General features: G+C 36.5%; 1 protein-coding gene across 4 annotated transcripts in view; it reads left to right on the forward strand.

Moving 5' to 3' along the window:
- Positions 1 to 18,906, forward strand: part of Uggt (UDP-glucose-glycoprotein glucosyltransferase) — an 835,069-nt gene that overhangs the window by 155,814 nt on the left and 660,349 nt on the right. For all 4 annotated transcript variants that reach the window (XM_090403047.1, XM_090403050.1, XM_090403049.1 and 1 more), the window contains exons 9-10: positions 6,308 to 6,408; positions 12,663 to 12,823. In XM_090403047.1, the coding sequence (XP_090259173.1) occupies positions 6,308 to 6,408; positions 12,663 to 12,823 (262 nt within the window). The remainder of the gene's footprint in view (positions 1 to 6,307; positions 6,409 to 12,662; positions 12,824 to 18,906) is intronic.

The following is an 18,906-nucleotide window of genomic DNA, read 5'->3' on the forward strand; positions in this document are numbered from 1 at the left end:
AACTCTAAAACACGAAAGAAAAAGAATCTCGACAACCTGCAATAGATAGTGCTCTTAAAAGAGCAGGAAGGGAAACACTATATCAAAAGTTTTCTGAAGGTCCAGGGAAGCCATAAACAAAGACTTAGACATGGGTGGGAATCGGAAAGGAGGGCGGAAAGAATATAGATGTTCTCAGCGCAGCCATCCAAATGGACAAAGGCTCTCTGCCAAATGCGATGTTGAATATGCTTTTGCAGTCTCTTGACTAATACTTTATGATAAAGTCAAAGCAGAACAGGACAAACTGTAATAGGCCTGTAATCCGCAGCTCTACTAGCAGTATCCTTCTTTGGGATAAATACAGTTCAGGCAGTCTATCCTTCACGGTCTACTGCAAACCAACACACACTGGCCAATATATGCTAATTCATACCACCACTCATCACAAAAATATGCGGTCATTAACACCCTTAAAAACACAGCTATAACAATTTGCTCTAACCAGCAAGCTCTTAAACAAGAACTAAAAATCATCAACGACACATTTATAAATAATGGCTATAACAAAAATACCATTAATAAAATACTTAATAAAACATCATCAAAAGAGAATCTAGATTACAGTAAAACCATAGCCATCCCATACATTAAAGGGTTATCAGAAAAAATCAACAGAATCCTACACAATTATAATCTCAATGTCACCTTTAAACCACCTACAAAACTTAAAAACATATTCAATTCCTCTAAGGATCTTCTCTTCCCATTGGTACATCCTGAAGTTTATTGCATCCACTGCACCTGTAACTTACCATATATTGGTGAAACTGGATGTACAATCCCTATACATAAGAAAGAACACATAAGACATATCAAATATAACAATTTTGGTGAAGCAGGCCTTTCAGATCGCACTCTCAACACCTTACACCAAATTAACTGGAAAAGTACCTGCTCTTTACACCATACAAAAACCTGGTATGAAAGAAAATTTAAGGAAGCCCGTGAAATTCTGATAAATCACCCAAATATCAACAATAATGGTGGCATGAAAATTCCAAGAATCTGGATGGCACATATTCAGCCTACGTAATAGTTAGTATCTATCATACTTCAGAACTATAGGCAACCTTCAGCTAGTATTGGAAACCACTTCAAACCGACTGGTTGAAATTATATGTACAATCATGTTGTTAATATATATATATATATATATATATATATATATAGACTTGTTGCTCCTCAACCCAATGTAATGTTACAACCAATAGATAATATTAATAATAGGACTCTACCATTGTAAAGTTTTACTACCATTGTAAGGTTTAATGTAGTAAGGTTTTTTTTTTCACCAGACGTCAGGCCAATAATTGTTGTAACAGTTGGTCAGTAACTTTAACAAACCATGTAGATTGTAGTGCAACTTGTATATAGTGTATATGCTCCAGAAGATGACCTTGATATAAAGGTCGAAACGTCGAGTGTTGATTTTGATTTATATTAAACTAAAGTTTTACTCAAACACGATATTTGTCTCCATAATATTCCAAAATGTATTCTGATCACCGTGTAAGCCTCAAAGAAAGGATAAATATAGTTCTTGAGTTCCGTAAATAAGGTGGAATGACATTTAGTTGATAGGAAAATGTTCAGAAGATCTTGAAGGATCTCAATGGGCACTTTCCTTAAATGTGATGCTGGAAAGCCATCAGGGCCAGAAGCTGAATTACAAGGGGGGGATATAGCTGATACAATTTCTTCATGCGATAAGGGAGAATAAATGGTTAATTCAGGGACAGACCCAAGCACACAAGGCTGGTTTTGATCAGTTAAATGTGGTAGTGGAGTGGAGAAGACAGTACTCCAAAATTCCACAAAATCTTTGTGCAGTTCTTCAGAGGGGAGGTGGAGATGCCCCATCTAGTATAGTCTTTGCACATATCCTGCAATTCTTTTATATATTAGGCTTGCATTTCTGCATAAGCCCTCTTTTTCATTCGCCTACGTGAAGGTGGACTTCGAGGCTGATGCAGCAGCTCAGAAAATACATTTTGGAGACAATCCTGAAGTTTGCTGGTGATATCATGCCCATTAAGAGATAAGCACGAATAATGTCTTTACGAGTTGTATGATTATGTTCTGCTAAAGGTTGATGGTCTAAAGCTGATGCTAACTTGGAAATCAGTCTAAAATTGCTGCAATACTTCAATACCCGTTTCATCCCACAACCTCCCTTACATCTTCTGTTGCTTAGCCTGCTAAAGCTTAGATCCTAGGCTACTGCATCTAACATCATGTGATCACTCTCCTACTCACTGACATCTAGGTTGCTTTGACTCATACTTCTCTGCATCCCCTGCCTAAACATTATAGTTTCCCTGACTCTGCACTACCAACTTCATTGAACAACACTTCCTCAAGACTTCTGACTTGAAATCCATTCTGATTTGTGTTCTCTCTTCTTCTTCTCTATGTGTAATAACAGAAAAACGGAACCAAGCACTTAAATACCTCAGTTGTACTATATACAAGCCATCTACTTTATACAAATCCTTCCTTCCATCAGAATCGCTCCACACATTCACAGATTCCACACCATTTCTCCTGCACAATCTGCACACTGACTCATTTGCATTCATAGCTCTTCGTATTAGATCTTTCTCTCATACTATGGCAACAGACTCAACTTTTACTTTCCCACTGTTCTTTTTTGCATGTACTAGCAACTCATATCTTCTCATATACCACACTTGTCACCTCGTAAATCATTTGTACCAGCAAAATAAACATCTCTTTTACCTTCACTCTCTGCATTCTTACAGCATCATGAAAATATTTAATTTTGGCACCAGGAAAACACGATTTTGTCATTCTCCTGAAGCACTCCTCTTATTAATGAATCACCATACAGAATTCAGTCCTTATTCTTATGCTTTTCACACTCTGCTTTCTCTCCGCTTGCATTTGCCTCTTTAACTTCTGTGTCATATCATCAATCAGGTGTTTCTCAAACCACTCAATTGAAGAACTCCATGTAATTGTGCTATCTTTTCCATTACCATCAGATCATTCTCTTCATCTTCCACCATTTCATTCTTGTAATCACTCATACCACTTGCAACATCAACTCACCAATTGCATTTTTGTCTTTCAGTTCACTGTTATCATTCTTCTTACTTCTCTTATTAATAGATTATTTGGGCATGATGAGAGTTTTGCTAGATTTTTTCTCCCAAATCAGTTTTCAGTTCACTTGTTAATGCTTTTGTATTAAAATAAAATAAAATAAAACTGGTGATTTTGATGAAAGCATGCTGGATGGTTTATTTATTATTTGGCTTATTATTTAAAAACCCTGGACCAATCAAAGTATAATGAGGAATCAAGATATTCTTACTTGTATGTTTGGTTCATAAGATTGAAAACAATGTCATGTAAGAAAATTAAAAAAATAAATTATGAAGATAACCATTTGAAATTCTTATCTGGTCTAAAATTGTGAGGTTCAACTTAGACTTCTGTCATTGTGCTAAAATTTTTGATTGTACTGGTATATACAAGGGTTGGTTCTATAAGTTTTTGGCCTTGCTAACTTTTAGAGCTGATAGAAAGAGACAACTGTGTCACTTTTCAACATAATCTCCCTTTACTTCAACACACTTTTCACATCTTTGAATTAGCATTTCTATGCCCTTGAAAAAATACTCTGTACTTTCGTCTGCAAAATGGCCTAAAACTGCATCTTTCACTTCATTGTCATCTGCAAATTTCCTTCCTTGAAGATCTTTCTTCAGTTTCGAGAATAGATAGTAGTCACTGGGTGCTAGATCTGGGCTGTAGGGTGGGTGTTCAATCTTCTGGAAGCCACAGTTCTTCACTGCAGCTTTTGCAGCAATAGCCATATGGACTAGAGCATTATTGTGAAGCAGGTGAACACCATGACCACAGAGACAAGGAATGCCTCTTCTCCTTTATGACATTGTGCACAAGTGAAGCATAGTGTTCTGCATTCAGAGTGGTATTCCTTCCTTTGAAGTGAATGAAGAGAATTCCAGGCAATCCCAATGGTCGAATCTTCTTGGTGGACTGAGTGACCTTAGCTTTCCTCCATGGTGCTTCGCATAGTTTGCGCCACTCCATGGATTCCCTTTTGGAAAGAGGATCAGATCATAATAGAGGACCATGGTTTCATCCTCGGTGACAATGGATTCCAGCACTTCTCTGATTCCCTTGGCAAAGCTCTAAAAACTTGTGGGAACAGGTCACACGATGCTCCTTAATTGAAGAGAGAAATCGGGGCATCCACCTTGCACTGACCTTCGTCATGTGAAGCTTCTCATGAATGATGTGAAAGATGGTTGTTATAGAATGGCCCAACCTTGCTGAGATTTCTTTGAGCTTCAGGCATCTGTCATTGAGCAGTTCCTCCTCATCAAGAGAGACATTTTCCTCACTCATCACTTCCCATTCCTCCACAGTGGAGAGCTTCCCTATAAATACCATCCAATCAGTGTTTGATTGGAGAAAACCCTTCTTTGGTGAAAAACTTTTTCACAGTGCAGTACTCAATTTTTAACATTTCAGCCACTTAGCATGTCATTTGTTGGTCAAACGTGTGTCTCCAACTGAACAATGCATGTAGAGAGTTGAAATTGGTACACTAAACTTCCTCATAGATGGTGCTGTCTGTCATGCATGCCATTTTAAAATTGGTGCCAATTTTTTATGTCAGGCCGGAAACTTTTGGAACCTAACTCGTATATAGTTCGCCCACCGTTTCCAGGTCCCTGCTTCGCGTCTTTCCAAGAATAGTCGATTCATGCTGAAGGGGAGAAAGAAATGAAGGACGTCCGAATTGGTCGCCAACACGCGAAATCACGTGCTTTATAGGTAAACTTTTCCAACTGTTATACAAGCAACATAGTTAACTACAATAATCATAAAAGAGAAGTTAATTTTCCGACCGGTAATAATAAACAACTCATCCCACTATACGGACTGATTACCCTATTATCGGAATGGATTCTTCTTTTTCTGAGATGCGCAGAAGTGTCGAGGGACCTCAAATCGGTGGGCGAACTATACCACATAATTAAGGAAAAAACTGCTTTAGTAGCTTGTCAGTGGTATCTTGCTGAGCAGAAGCTTGCATGTACCAATGGCCTTAAGAGCTGTCCTAGTGGAGGCATAGCTTCCAGTAATTAAGGAAAAAACTGCTTTAGTAGCTCATCAATGGTATACTGCTGAGCAGAAGCTTGCATGTACTGATGACCTTGAGAGGTATCCTGGTGGAGGCATAGCTTCCTGTAGGGATCCCTTGCTCAGTGTTTCTGAAAGCATGTTCTATGAAAACCCTAGTGTTGTGCATTTTTGATGAATCATGTCTAAACATGATATAGGTTGATGGCTTGGTTTTTATTGCACTGAATAGGCGTGCATTATATTTCTGAAGTTTTGTTGAATTTTCTGACAAATCCTTATGCTGACATTTATGGACAGCATAGAGGTTTTCTGCCATAGTACAGGATGATAAGCATGATAGGCTATTCAGGATTTAAGATTTTGCTTATTTTCTGTCTTTAATGTTCTAAGATGCAGAGCTCTCCAGATTGATCCATTATATTGATAGCATGTGTCGTGAATGAACAGTGGATTTTATTGACCCTCTTGCTTTTTAAGAGAATGGGGTATTTAGGAGGATGCTTAAAAAAATCTTGATCTTACATAAGAGAGCCACTTTTGTGCCATATTTTCTTAGTATTTTGGATGTTTTATTATATGCCGGATGTGAAGCAGGGTTACTACTCCTTCATATTCTTAATTTTTCATGGTTATTAGCATTGGTGTGGGGGGAGGATATTAATATAGGGTACAACTGAGGTATTTAAGTGCTTGGTTCCTTTTTTCTGTTTTTACACATAGAGAAGAAGAGAGAACACAAATCAGAATAGATCATCATGCAACCAACAAAGCCATCCTGTGCTATGGCAGAAAACGAAATTCAAGGTGAAATTAAACACAGAAGCATCACATCCTGCATCAGGTCTAGTCATTGATGAACAATGACCAGACTTGAATAAACTTGAATTTCAGAATAAGGGTAAGTTCCATCTAGGTTTGTTAAGTTACTAGATGGCTTCAGGTATAAATTAACTTATAATTTAACCCATGGCAACCTCTAAAGATGTTTTTGGTTGAGATGTCATAAGGTGATATTTTTGATTTTGCATTATCTTTGTGAATTTTTAATTTTGACATTTATTAGAATTAAGAAATATTTTTGCATATAATTTGATAACTGTGTTTGATATTTAACCTTGATTAGAGAACTACACCCTGAAAAATCAAAATCTTTGGATGAGTTCAAAGCTCATATACTGGATAGCATGAAAGAAATTGCTACTCTTAAGGTTTGGGAATTGCAAGGTATAGTATTAACATCACATCCTCATTACCTAACAGTTTGTAGATATAGATTTGTGTGTACAAACTTAATATAGTTGACTTTCACTCTAAGAAATAGATAAACATGCCTTTTTATGTGAATCCCATCCACAAAATGCTGTAAGCTTATAGTACATCAACACATCAACCATGGGCTGGCTGAGGATTAAATAATTCTGAAACTCTAGAGACCACTTGAGGCCTCCATTAAGCAGAGTTGTCTCACACTGGAGAAATTCATCAGACATCTAAAGACATTCACAAAACATTCATTCGTGTGGTAGGATCTGGACACAGTCTGTTGGTTGGAAAGCAGATATGTTAACTACTCAACCATAAAAAGACTGGCAATGAGTTGGCAAACCATTCATGCCTAAAGCCATACAGGCACAATATTATTCTAAAAGCAATTCACTATATAATAAATAGAGATCCCAATAAAGGTTGAAACTAGTGTGAATAGTGACCTTTCCCATAATGTTTTTTTTTTCCAAATGTAATGAAGATACTTCATGATTATGTTTGGGTATAGGATTAAAAACAAGTATATAATCTCTTGTCAAATACAGGGTGGCCATAATTAAAGAGCAGCTGTTCAGAACCCTCTAGTGAAAATTGTATTGGATGAAATTAAACCAAACTTGGTGTAAGTACGCTCTGGAACATGGGATTTTGATTTACAGAAAAGAAAAGAAAAGTACAAAATTCTGCCACCAGCAGACAATTGGTACTAGAATTGTGCGATATTTGCATAATCTCACTATTTCTACTGATGAGTTGGTGGATATAAAGAAAACTGAAATGGATTTGCAGCATTTACACTCTCCGAAAGTCAGTGTGGTTTCACTGCATCATTTATCTTTTTTTGAAGAATTTCGCCTAACAGGACCAGTGACTTGTACTGTCTCTGCTGTTAGGTATCGAGAGATGCTGTGCAACTTTGTTGTTCTGCAACTGCAGCAGCGAAGATGCCTTGACTGTACCATATTCATTTAGAATAGATCACCACCTCACATGGAATTGCCAGTACAGCAAATGTTAGGAAATCAATTCACAGAAAACAGAGTGATTAGTCGTGAATTTCCCACAGCATGGCCACCTTGTTCATCTGATCTCAGCCCATGTGACTTTTGATTGTGGGGCCATCTGAAACACGTGGTGTATGAAGGACATGTTCCTGATTTAGTAACCTTGAAAGACAGAATAGTGCAGCATGCGAGAAAAATCAATGCAGATCTGTTGCATTCCACTTTAGAAAATGAAATTCACGGAATCTGAAAGGAGCACATATTGAGCCATATCTGTAAGCTATACGAACACCAAAATTGATTTAATTGTGTCTTTTCTAACCAATACTGCTTAATGAATCCCAAACCACGCACTTGTAGCACCAAAAATCCACTGGTTGCAGAATTTTGTACTGATTTTTACCTTCTGTAAATAAAAACCTCATTCAGGTGAACGGGGTTATTGATCAGAGGTTGACATCAGATAAACCTCATTCACCTAATCTTAATCCATGCGACTTTTGGTTGTGGGGCCATCTGAAATGCATGGTAAACACGGAAGCAGTGAATGATAGTGCACAAAATAGGAATAAGAGTTTGAAGGAAGTGGTTGAAAGTAATAATGGGGATAATGAATAGCCAGCACCAAAAGAAATTGTATGTTATGTGGAATTCTTCACAGGCATTGTTTGCACATGTTTTCCATGTGTGAAGATAAAGGATGTTACTGAAGCTGTAAGTTTGCAGGAGAAAGAATTGAATGAGTTAATTGTTTTGGCAGGCACAAATGAGTTAAGGTGAGAAATATGCAATGAGAGAAAATATGAAAGATTGTTAGAAGAAGCAAAAATGAAGATTATATTTCTTCATTTTTCATATAGCAGTTGATACATGTTTGGAGTGAATTTGATAGATGCAAGGACCTGTATATGCCTGAGGACTGCACTTAAATGGTTTTGGAGTTAGGTGATTGGAGAAAGTGTTGCAATCAGAGGTTGAAAATGCAAAAATAGGGAAACTAGAGATATTGGGGAGGGGGAGGACAATCAAGCATGTGTCTAGCTACCCCCGGGGACAAATGAGTATGAGTGCGGTAATGACTAGGTGGAAATAGCCTACCCCTGGGACAGATAAGTATGATTGCAGGAATGATTGTGATGAGCTGAGTGCAGTTTCTCAGGTTTTGAATGGGCAGATAATGACATTATGTAAGGGGTAATTGGGTGGCCAAGGGGATATTTAAATGCATGTGCACCGATGCATGAAATATCAGAAATAAAGGAGTTATTTTTAACATTGGTCAGCTCAAGTTGGCCAAAAATTATTGGCATCAATGAGACCTGGTTGTCAGAGAATGTGATTGATATTGTATTTTCAGAGAAGATAGAAGAAATAATGCAGGACGAGGCGTATTATTAATGGTAGTAACTGAAGAACTTCAACCAACAAAAATAGAAGTTAAGGAAGATTGTAAATGAGATGGAAATGGTTCATTTGAGGCTTTCTGGTGTGAGATAGAGGCCAATAGGACAAAATACATTATTGGTTACCTTGGGAGTCCAGAAAAAGATGTAGACAGCATGCATCAGTAAATTAGCACAATGAGTGCAGGCCAAGCAGTTACCATGGGAGGCTTCAACTATGGTGATATAGATTTTAAGGAGAAAAGGGCACATAACGAAATGGAAATGGAATTTATACAGCTACTAAGGGATAATTACTTGAAATAGTACATTATGGAAAGCACCAGGGGTTTGAGGGTGTTGCATCTGCTAATTGCATCAGATCTATTTCCAATCAGGAAAAGTGACCATACCATCTTGTCCTGTCCTGGGAGGTTGCTCACTATGTGGAAATTTCAGTCAGGAAAGGGGTTTATGCAGAAGTACAAAGCTGGTAATTATGACATACATAGGGGGAAACTTGGAGCGGTGCCATGACATAACAAACTACATGGGAAGCGATCAAGGATTGTTTGAACGAGGTCAGGAGGATAGACTGAGTAGGGATTAAGTGGATGACTAGCATTATAAAGCAGGAGCTGAAAAAAAAGAAAGCATTGTGGAAGAATATAAAGAACAAGGTGATTGTCATACCTATGAACAATATAATGCACAAGCAAGAAGAGTAATTAGAATGGTAAGAAAGGCTAAATCAGATTTTGAGAGAAAATTAGCCAAGCAGGCCAAATTAAATCCAAAACAGTTTTTTTGCTAGCAAGTAAGAGAAAGAATGATTATGGAAAGATGACTTTACTCAGTGCTGATGGTGGGAATGTGACAAAAGCAGAAGAAATAGTTTAGTTACTAAGTGATTACTTTGCAAGGGTATATCATCCAAGTGTTGACTTTGCAGTTACAGAGGTTGATGTGAGCATTGAGGCAGATGAACTGGAGGTACTCGGTATATTGAAAAATATCATTGTCAATACAGCAATGGGCCTGATGGCATGTCAGCTCATGTGCTACGAGAATATGCAAGTGAACTGGCAGTGCTTCTGGCGAATTTGTTTAATCTAAGTCTGAGCTCTGGCAAGGTTCCAAGGGAGTGAGTGAAAAGAGGGTAATACAGTTTGATTATATTTGTTACTTCTGTCTCCAAGACAGAAGTAACAAATTACAGACCAATTAGTATCTCTGGAGTGGTGGTTAAAAGTAAAATTCAGGAAAATGGGTCGATAGGAATATGATACTGTATGGCTTTTTCTACTTCAAGTATGGATATGTATTCCTGACTACCTGGTCAATAGTTTTTACCACTGTGCTATCATCCCTGTTTGTTTCATTTAGCAGTTTTTCAAAGTAATTACTCCATACTTCAAGGATATCTTTTTCTCCCATTTTCATGTCCCCTTTATCATCTCTAACTCCTTTTACAGCACTCATTCCTCCATTGCTAAGCTTCTTCAACAACCTCCAGAATATTTTGCCACCTTCTTGATATTTATTTTCTATATTCTTGCCAAAGTCCTCCCATGACTTTTGCTTAGCTAGTTTTACACAGTGTTTAGCATTCTTGCATTTGTCTCTATATTCTCTAAGAGCACAAGCTGACTTATTTGCCAGGAACTTTTGATATGCTTTCTTCTTTTCATTCACTGCCTCTTTAACTTCCTGTGTCCACCATGGAGTTCTAATTTTTCTATCCTTGCAGACAACTTCACCACATGCCTCTCTAGCTGAATCAATCAGAGATTTTTTCCAAGGCTTTCCACTGAATCTCCAGGGTTTGATTCCTGTTCTCAAACTCTTTCATTTTTTCTTCAATAATCTTTGTGTATTTTAGTCTACAGTTCACGTCTGAGAGCTGCTCAACTTTTATTCGCTTTAAAACTTTCTTACATGGTATTCTTTTCAATATGAAATTCAATTTTATCCTGCTCAAAACTAAATAATGATCACTTCCAATTTCAAATCCTCTGTGTACTCTGGTGTCCTGCACCAGGGAGACAACATCACTATCAACAATAACATAGTCAATGAGACTTTTCTTATTCCTTGCCTCTTCTCTCCATATGAATTTGTGCACATTTTTATGTTGGAACATTGTGTTAGTAATAACCAGTCCATGTCCTGAGCAGAAATCCAACAGATATTTGCCATTATTATTCGCTTTGCTCTTTTCTCCAAATTTTTCCAAAACATTTTTGTGTGTGTGTGATAATCACTTCCTGCTCTGCTATTTAGATCCCCAACAAAGACAAACTTTTCCTTTTTCATTGTGTCAGTAGCTTTCTCTAGAGCCTCAAAAAATTCCTCCACTTCTTCCTTAGTAGAACCTTCTGTGGGACCATAGGCATAAATAAGTCTCATTGTCCAGTTCCCCATTCTCATATTTGCCCACATTACTCTACTTGAGACTGCCTGCTATTCAAGAAGATTAGCATCATATTTTGTGTTGAATACTATGGCTACTCCTTCTTTTCCTTGATTGTCATTGCCAGAATATAACATTTTGTATTTATTGCTCAGAAAGATCTCACCAATTTTTATCTTTTTTGTTTCAGTCACCCCTATTATGTTGATCTGGTACTTATCTAATTCCTCAGCTAGCTCCATTTCTTTGCCATTCAGGCTTCTTAAGTACTGATCTTTAACTCTGGTGATGTTGAGTTGGGGTGTGTTTTCAGATTTGTTCCAGTAGTTGACTTTTCGCTGTTCGCCCTGGTTCCCTGGCGAAAACAACGGGGGGCCTTGTTTAACCAGGCAACGCCCCAGCCGGTATGAAATTTTGTCATGTTGTACCATCATTTTTTATTTTGGTTTAACCAATAAGAATACAATTTGGTCGGCTAAATCCCAAATTGCCAGCCCATCCTCGTTCGTTCAGTATCCAAGTAGATACCCAACAGTGTGCACCACGAGAAGGTGAGGATTGGACATTAGGTCAGAAGCCCTAGTTGGTTCTCCGCATTCCTTGAAAGGCTATGTGGAGGTCTCCTCTCATTTATACAGCTTTGATCCTTAAGCACCCCAGAGACTTCATGCCTCATTTATTAATCGTGAATCTTATTCTTAAATATCAAATAAGGTAGTTTAGACATCTCCAGAGAATATCCTTTTGGTGATTACCAAATGTAGCATTGAATGGAATCACTGGAGAAAGATGATCAAGAGGCAGACCAAAATTACTTGATTTCAATCATTGAAGGAAATGTCACAATTATCAAGCTTTAGAGAGATGGCAGAAATGACCAAAGATATAGCCATATGACAAAGATTTATTCGTAAGGTACTCAACTGTCACTGAACTCAGTGCTGCATTGATGGAGGAATGGAGACAAATTCCACCTGATATCTGCCACACATTGGTGGAAAGCTTCTCTCAAAGGGTGCAAGAGGTGATCAAAGCCAAAGGTTGACATACCCGATATTAGGGTTCGCCTGCTGGTATCAGTTGTGAATCGCTAAAGTGTCCAGATAATTATTGGTAGATAGTGTACTGTATGCAATCTTTGCTTATTCTTGATTATATTATAGTTTACAAGCCTGACATTGCTTAAATAATAAAGACTGAATTCATCGAGTGTCAGTTATTAAATAATATTCAGATAAGCTAAATGTTACTTAACTTACTTAAATCTTGTCAAAAGTGCATCATTAACAGCAAGGAAGAGATTTATGAAAGATTTTCACAAGATGTTTCTGAATGATTCTGGGAATATGGTTTATAATGAAATTAATAGTCAATGCATTAAGTTGTTAATTTTCTGCTTCATTTATCCTACAGAACTTAGTCTACAAGCAGGCCAGAGAATAATAACGTCTCCAGTTGAAGAAGCACTACGAATAATGCAAGATATTTCTCAGAACTTTCCTACACGAGCTCGATCTCTTGTTCAGATTGCAGTGACTGATGATTTAAGAAAAGAAGTGGAGCGAAATCAGCAGGTGACGTGTAATTAGTGTGTATAATTAAATTTACATCAGTTACTCAATATAGTAGTAATTTTAACCAAATGACAGTAAATCAAAAATACTCATCTCATTACTGAGGCTTCATTACAATGAATTTTTCAAGCTGTCAGAAAAGTTCCTACTGATTTTTAGTGATTTGAACTGCTTGGGAATATCTTCATATAGCATCACAAAAAACTGGCCTCCAGAATTGTTATGCATGTTGATCCTTAGAGTAGAATCATCTCAGTAGTTTTTCAGGGAGATGCATATTTTTTTGATGAAGAAGAAAGCTACTATTATTATTAGTGAAAAAGCTGTAAAAGATTAATAAATTATATCATTAAACCAATTATAGTTTCATTAATAATTTCACTGGCATTTTCAGGATATGAAAAAACTGTATGCACACAGCATTTACTACATCACAAAAAATGCAGTGCAGAGAAACAAAAGATCATGAGCAAACCAATCTTTCAAATTCCATCCTTAGTGTCATAAGAGAATTGATCAGATTCTGTTAATTTGTACTGAGTTATTAAAGTTTGAATTAGTAATGTAACTTGACTAGGTTTTTTTTTTGTTTTTTAAATCTCCTTTCAGACTTAGCCTGCAGATGACTTCATTTTTCCCAATTTATCTTATCCTTATTAACAGTACTGCAAAGTCTGGAATTTTCACAAAAGTGCTCCTGTCAGTTTTGAAATTTCTTAGCTATGATTCAACATACTTTTGTAATACTTCCTGTTTCCTCTAGTACTTTCTTGAAGTTCATTCACTTGGATTCGTTTCAAGATGGCAAAGATTATAATTTCCTGATATCATTCAAAGCTTTTTTGGTCTTAAAAATGTTAGCTATTTAAAAATAGTTACATATGCTGAAAGCGATATTTCTAAACATTTTTCATCCTTTTTCGATGATCCTTTTTCACATTTAAGCTAACAACTTGTATTACAAGTTGCTGGCTACGAAAATGAATGTTATTGAGATGTAGTTTTGGTGAACAGTGCTTTGGAGCTCCATGGAAAGGATAACCAACAAGCATCTCTAAACATTGACACTATTCTCCTTCTAAGAATAGCTTCTTTGAATTTTAATTTTATCTTAATATATTATATAAGAAGACAAGAAAGTGATAGCCAGAAACTTATCCTGGAGGATGTTTCTTCATATGTATAAACATATGGATATATGGATTCAGAGGAGAAAGACTTAAAACATGGTGTAATAAATCAATTATCATGGAATTATATCACTGGAAGAGAGATCCAAAACATTGTAAGAGAGAGAGAGAGAGAGCAGGTTTATAAGATCCTCATAAAAGTCAGTAGTCATTAGGAAATGACAGTTATGACTTCATTTGCCTGCAATTTGGCATCCTGCCATTATAGTAATACCACAAAAATTGCATATAAAAGTTGTAATAAAAGCATAAATGGTATCTAATAATTTATATGTTTTGTCTACTTAATGGAATTTTATCACCCTTTTCTTTTACTGAAAGAAGCAGGTTAGTCTCTGAACTTCATTTTACAGACCTTCAAGTGATAACAAAATTACTATTTGACACTTACTTATATCTTTGTTACCTAAATATAGCTGTAATTTTTCTTGATATTTGCTGCTTGGCAGTTGTTGGGATTTGTATACAGTTACTTTTCTTTTGTATAAGTTGCAAGTAACATATGGATTAATTCTGCTACCATAATAAATGTAATTAGGGGATAAAGTGACATATGTCCTTCATTTGGAAAGATCTGGGTTCGGATTCCAAGTCCAAATGCCATGGGGTGCAGTGAGGTATATTTTTCTCTTAGAAACTATTTTGTAAGGATAAAAATCACTCAAGCTACCAGAAAGTTAAATGTGATTAGCATTAGCTTTAGATGTCTTGTCCAAAACTGCAGCAGATTCATATTACTGGTTAATTTACATTTACATTTTACATGTAAATGTAAAATGTAAATGTAATAAAATTATTTACATTTTATTTGGATTGCATGTAATTTTTACTTTGAATCATCTGGTTTGAAATCTAGCAAAATATAAGCCTGCACATCATGTTTTGAAATATGGTAATTCCAGCTAATACATACTACCACAATGCACCCATTGATAAACAGCCTGATTCCATTACACCTTTGACAATAGAGGTATCTTGTCATTTAATCAATATCTTACAAACTCACTTAATGTAAAAAATATGTGGTCCACTGGAAATCACAAGAATTTCAACATGACCACAGGCCTGTTATCAGTCCTAGATATTCTATAGCATGTAATGTTTTCTATTCAACAACATAAAACACCAATGAACTGTTTATCCAAACAAATTGGCAATAGTCAAGGTTTCAAACAGGTCTCAGATAATCAATGATAAATGACACTATAACATACAAAAGATAATATTGTATCTTCAGAGCACAAAGCAGCATCTTATAGTTTACATGTAACAGTGAGTAATTGAAACAATTCAAATTATAACAGACAAAAGATCTCAAGTCCTATTTTGGCGTCCTATTCTACAGCTATGTTGGAGTTGTTTTACACAGATTATGGACTCTACAACCATGTTATAGATAACTATTTTAACTATAACGATATTAGGTTTAATACCACTTTACTTCATAGTGTGACCAATATACATAATTAATAATAGAGGGGATAATGAATATCCTTGTCTGACACCAGATTTAACATTAAACCACCTTCCTGTACTTCCTTAAATCCTAACTGCTCACTTACAACTCAAATAAAAACAAAGTATTGCTTGATATAATGCCCCATTGACACCATATAACTGCAGCGTATTGAATAGCTTCTCTCTTGGCACCTTGTCAAATGCCTTTTCCAGATCTACAAAACTTAAATGCAGATCTTTGTTATATTCCCATTATTTGTCAACTATCTGTTGTTAAGTGAAAATCTGATCCTGACAGCCTCTATTTGACCTGAATCCAGCATGTTCTTCACCAAGCTTCTCTTCCGCAATTCTTCTGAACTGCTTCTCAAGTATACTTGTATATATATCTTACCAGGAACACTCAGTGGAGAAATACCTCTGTAATTCTCACATTCAGTTTATTTCCCTTTTTATATATGGGTACTATGAGAGCTCCACTCCAATCATCTGGAATTCATTCCTCTGTTCAAGCCTTCTGAACTATGCAGTGCAGCCACTGTAAGACTTTTATACCTCCATACTTGAGCATTTCTGGTCGAATATCATCTACTCCTGCTGCCTTTACACATTTCAGGCTTTTGATGGCTTTTTCTACTTCAGATATGGCTATGTATTCCTGACTTCATGCCTGGTTGGTGTGTTTTAACACTGTGCTTTCATCACTGCTTGTTCCATTTAGCAATTTTTCGAAGTAATTACTCCATACTTCAAAGATATCTTTTCTCCTGTTTTCATGTCACCTTAATCATATCTAATTCCTTTTACACACTCTTTCCTCCATTTCTGAGCTTCTTCAACAACCAGAATATCTTACCACCTTCTTGATATTTATTTTCTATGTTCTTGCCAAAGTCCTCCAATTACTTTTGTTTAGCTAATTTTACACAATGTTTCGCTTTCCTACATTTGTCTCTGTATTCTCTAAGAGCAAAAGCTGACTTATTTGCCAGGAACTTTTGATATGCTTTCTTCTTTTCCTTCACTGCCTCTTTAACTTCCTGTGTCCACCATGGAGTTCTGATTTTTCTATCCTTGCAGACAACCTGACCACATCCCTCTCTGGCTGAATCAATCAGTGTTTTCTTCAGAACTTGCCACTGAATCTCCAAGGTTTGGTTCCTGTTCTCAAACTCTTTCATTTTTTCTTCAATAATCTTTGTATATTTTAGTCTACAGTTCACATCTGAGAGCTGCTCAACTTTTATTCGCTTTAAAACTTTCTTACATGTTATTCTTTTCAATATGAAATTCAATTTTATCCTGCTCAAGACTAAATAGTGATCGCTTCCAATTTCAAATCCTCTGTACACTCTGGTGTCCTGCACCAGGGAGAAAACATCACTATCAACAATAACATAGTCAATGAGACTTTTCTTATTCCTAGCCTCTTCTCTCCATGTGAATTTGTGCACATTTTTATGTTGGAACATGGTGTTAGTAATAACCAGTCCATGTCCTGAGCAGAAATCCAACAGATATTTGCCATTATTATTAGCTTTGTTCTTTTCTCCAAATTTTCCCAAAATATTTTTGTATGTCTCACAATCATTTCCTACTCTACTATTTAGATCCCCAACAAGGACCAACTTTTCCTTTTTCATTGTGTCAGTTGCTTTTTCTAAAGCCTCAAAAAATTCCTCCCCTTCTACCTTAGTAGAACCTTCTGTGGGACCATAGGCACAAATAAGTCTCATTGTCCAGTTCCCCATTCTCATATTTGCCCACATTACTCTACTTGAGACTGACTGCCATTCAAGAAGATTAGCCTCGTATTTTGTGTTGAATACTATGGCTACTCCTTCTTTTCCTTGATTGTCATTGCCTGAATATAACATTTTGTATTTATTGCTCAGAAAGATCTCACCAGTTTTGGTCTTTTTTGTTTTTGAGTCACCCCTATTATGTCGATCTGGTACTTATCTAATTCCTCAGCTAGCTCCATTTCTTTGCCATTCAGGCTTCTTACGTTGATAGTACCGATCTTTAACTCTGGTGATGTTGAGTTGGGGTTTGTTTTCAGATTTGTTCCAGTAGCTGACTTTTCGCTGTTCGCCCTGGTTCCCTGGCGAAAACAACGGGGGCCTTGTTTAACCGGGCGACGCCCCAGCCGGCATGAAATTTTGTCATGTTGTACCATCATTTTTTATTTTGGTTTAACCAATAAGAATACAATTTGGTCGGCTAAATCCCAAATTGCCAGCCCATCCTCGTTCGTTCAGTATCAAAGTAGATACCCAACAGGGTGCACCACGAGAAGGTGAGGATTGGACATTAGGTCAGAAGCCCTGGTTGGTTCTCCGCATTCCTTTAAAGGCTATGTGGAGGTCTCCTCTCAGTTATTTCAAACTCGATGTTTTATAATTTTTCAAGGTGCAGTAATTATTTGGTATGATGTGGCTGGATATCATTGCCTGATATCAGTCTTGCCGTATTTTATTATTGTTATTGTTACCAGGGACTTGTTGAGGGAGGCCTGTATCACCCACACCTGCACTCACTACATCTGAAAGCAGTCCATTCCAATCACATACTTCCCTGTAAGGGAAAAAATTTAGTTCTCACCCTTTTCTTGAATGCATTTATTCTCAACTTACATGAATGCTCTCTCTTCTTTTCCATACTCTCCATAAAATTAAAAATTCCATCTACTGGTGTATTATATGCTTTCAGGTCTCGGTCACATCATCCCACTTTCTTCTGTTTGCTAGAGTCTGCAGTCCACAATCTATACTCAGAATCTATATTTTTCATTCCTGATATCATCTTTAGCACTTCCCTTTGCATTCACTATGCTGTATCTGCATAATGGAAACCAGGAGTGGACATCTGTGCATTGCAATTCAGATGAGATTGTATCAAACCCTTGTAAAGAGGCAAAATTACTTCCTTATGCTTATGTTTTGGTATTGCTTTCAGCATTGGAGGCCTGAAGTGGGTTGGATAAGTTCCATATTTGGTCTCCAGAACAGAGCTTCTAGACTAGTTAATGAATAAAAATACAAAAAAAAGAAAAAAAAAAAAAAAAGGTGTATAAAACCAATAAAAATTTTGGTTAGGAACCACATAAAAATAAAATTTCACATGCCCACAATTTCAGCCTATTCAAATTCATTCTGCAAGTGCTATGTTAGATACATTCATGATTTTCCTGCCTGTCTTTGCATCAGCATACAGCTGATATACAGGGTCGCCATAATTAAAAAGGAGGTGTTCCGAGCCCTGTAGTGAAAAACATATTGGACAGAATTCAACAAAAGGTTTAAGTATGCTCTTGAACATGGAGGTTTTATTTACAGAAGATAAAAAATAGTATAAAATTCTGCTACCAGTGGAAATTTGGTGCTGTAAGTGCATGGTTTGGGATTAATTAAACAGTAATGGCTAAAAGAGACA

Source organism: Typopeltis vanoorti, chromosome 13 (genome assembly GCF_054136105.1).
Source record: "Typopeltis vanoorti isolate ZY-2024b chromosome 13, IOZ_Tvanoo_1.0, whole genome shotgun sequence".
NCBI lineage: Eukaryota > Metazoa > Arthropoda > Arachnida > Uropygi > Thelyphonidae > Typopeltis > Typopeltis vanoorti.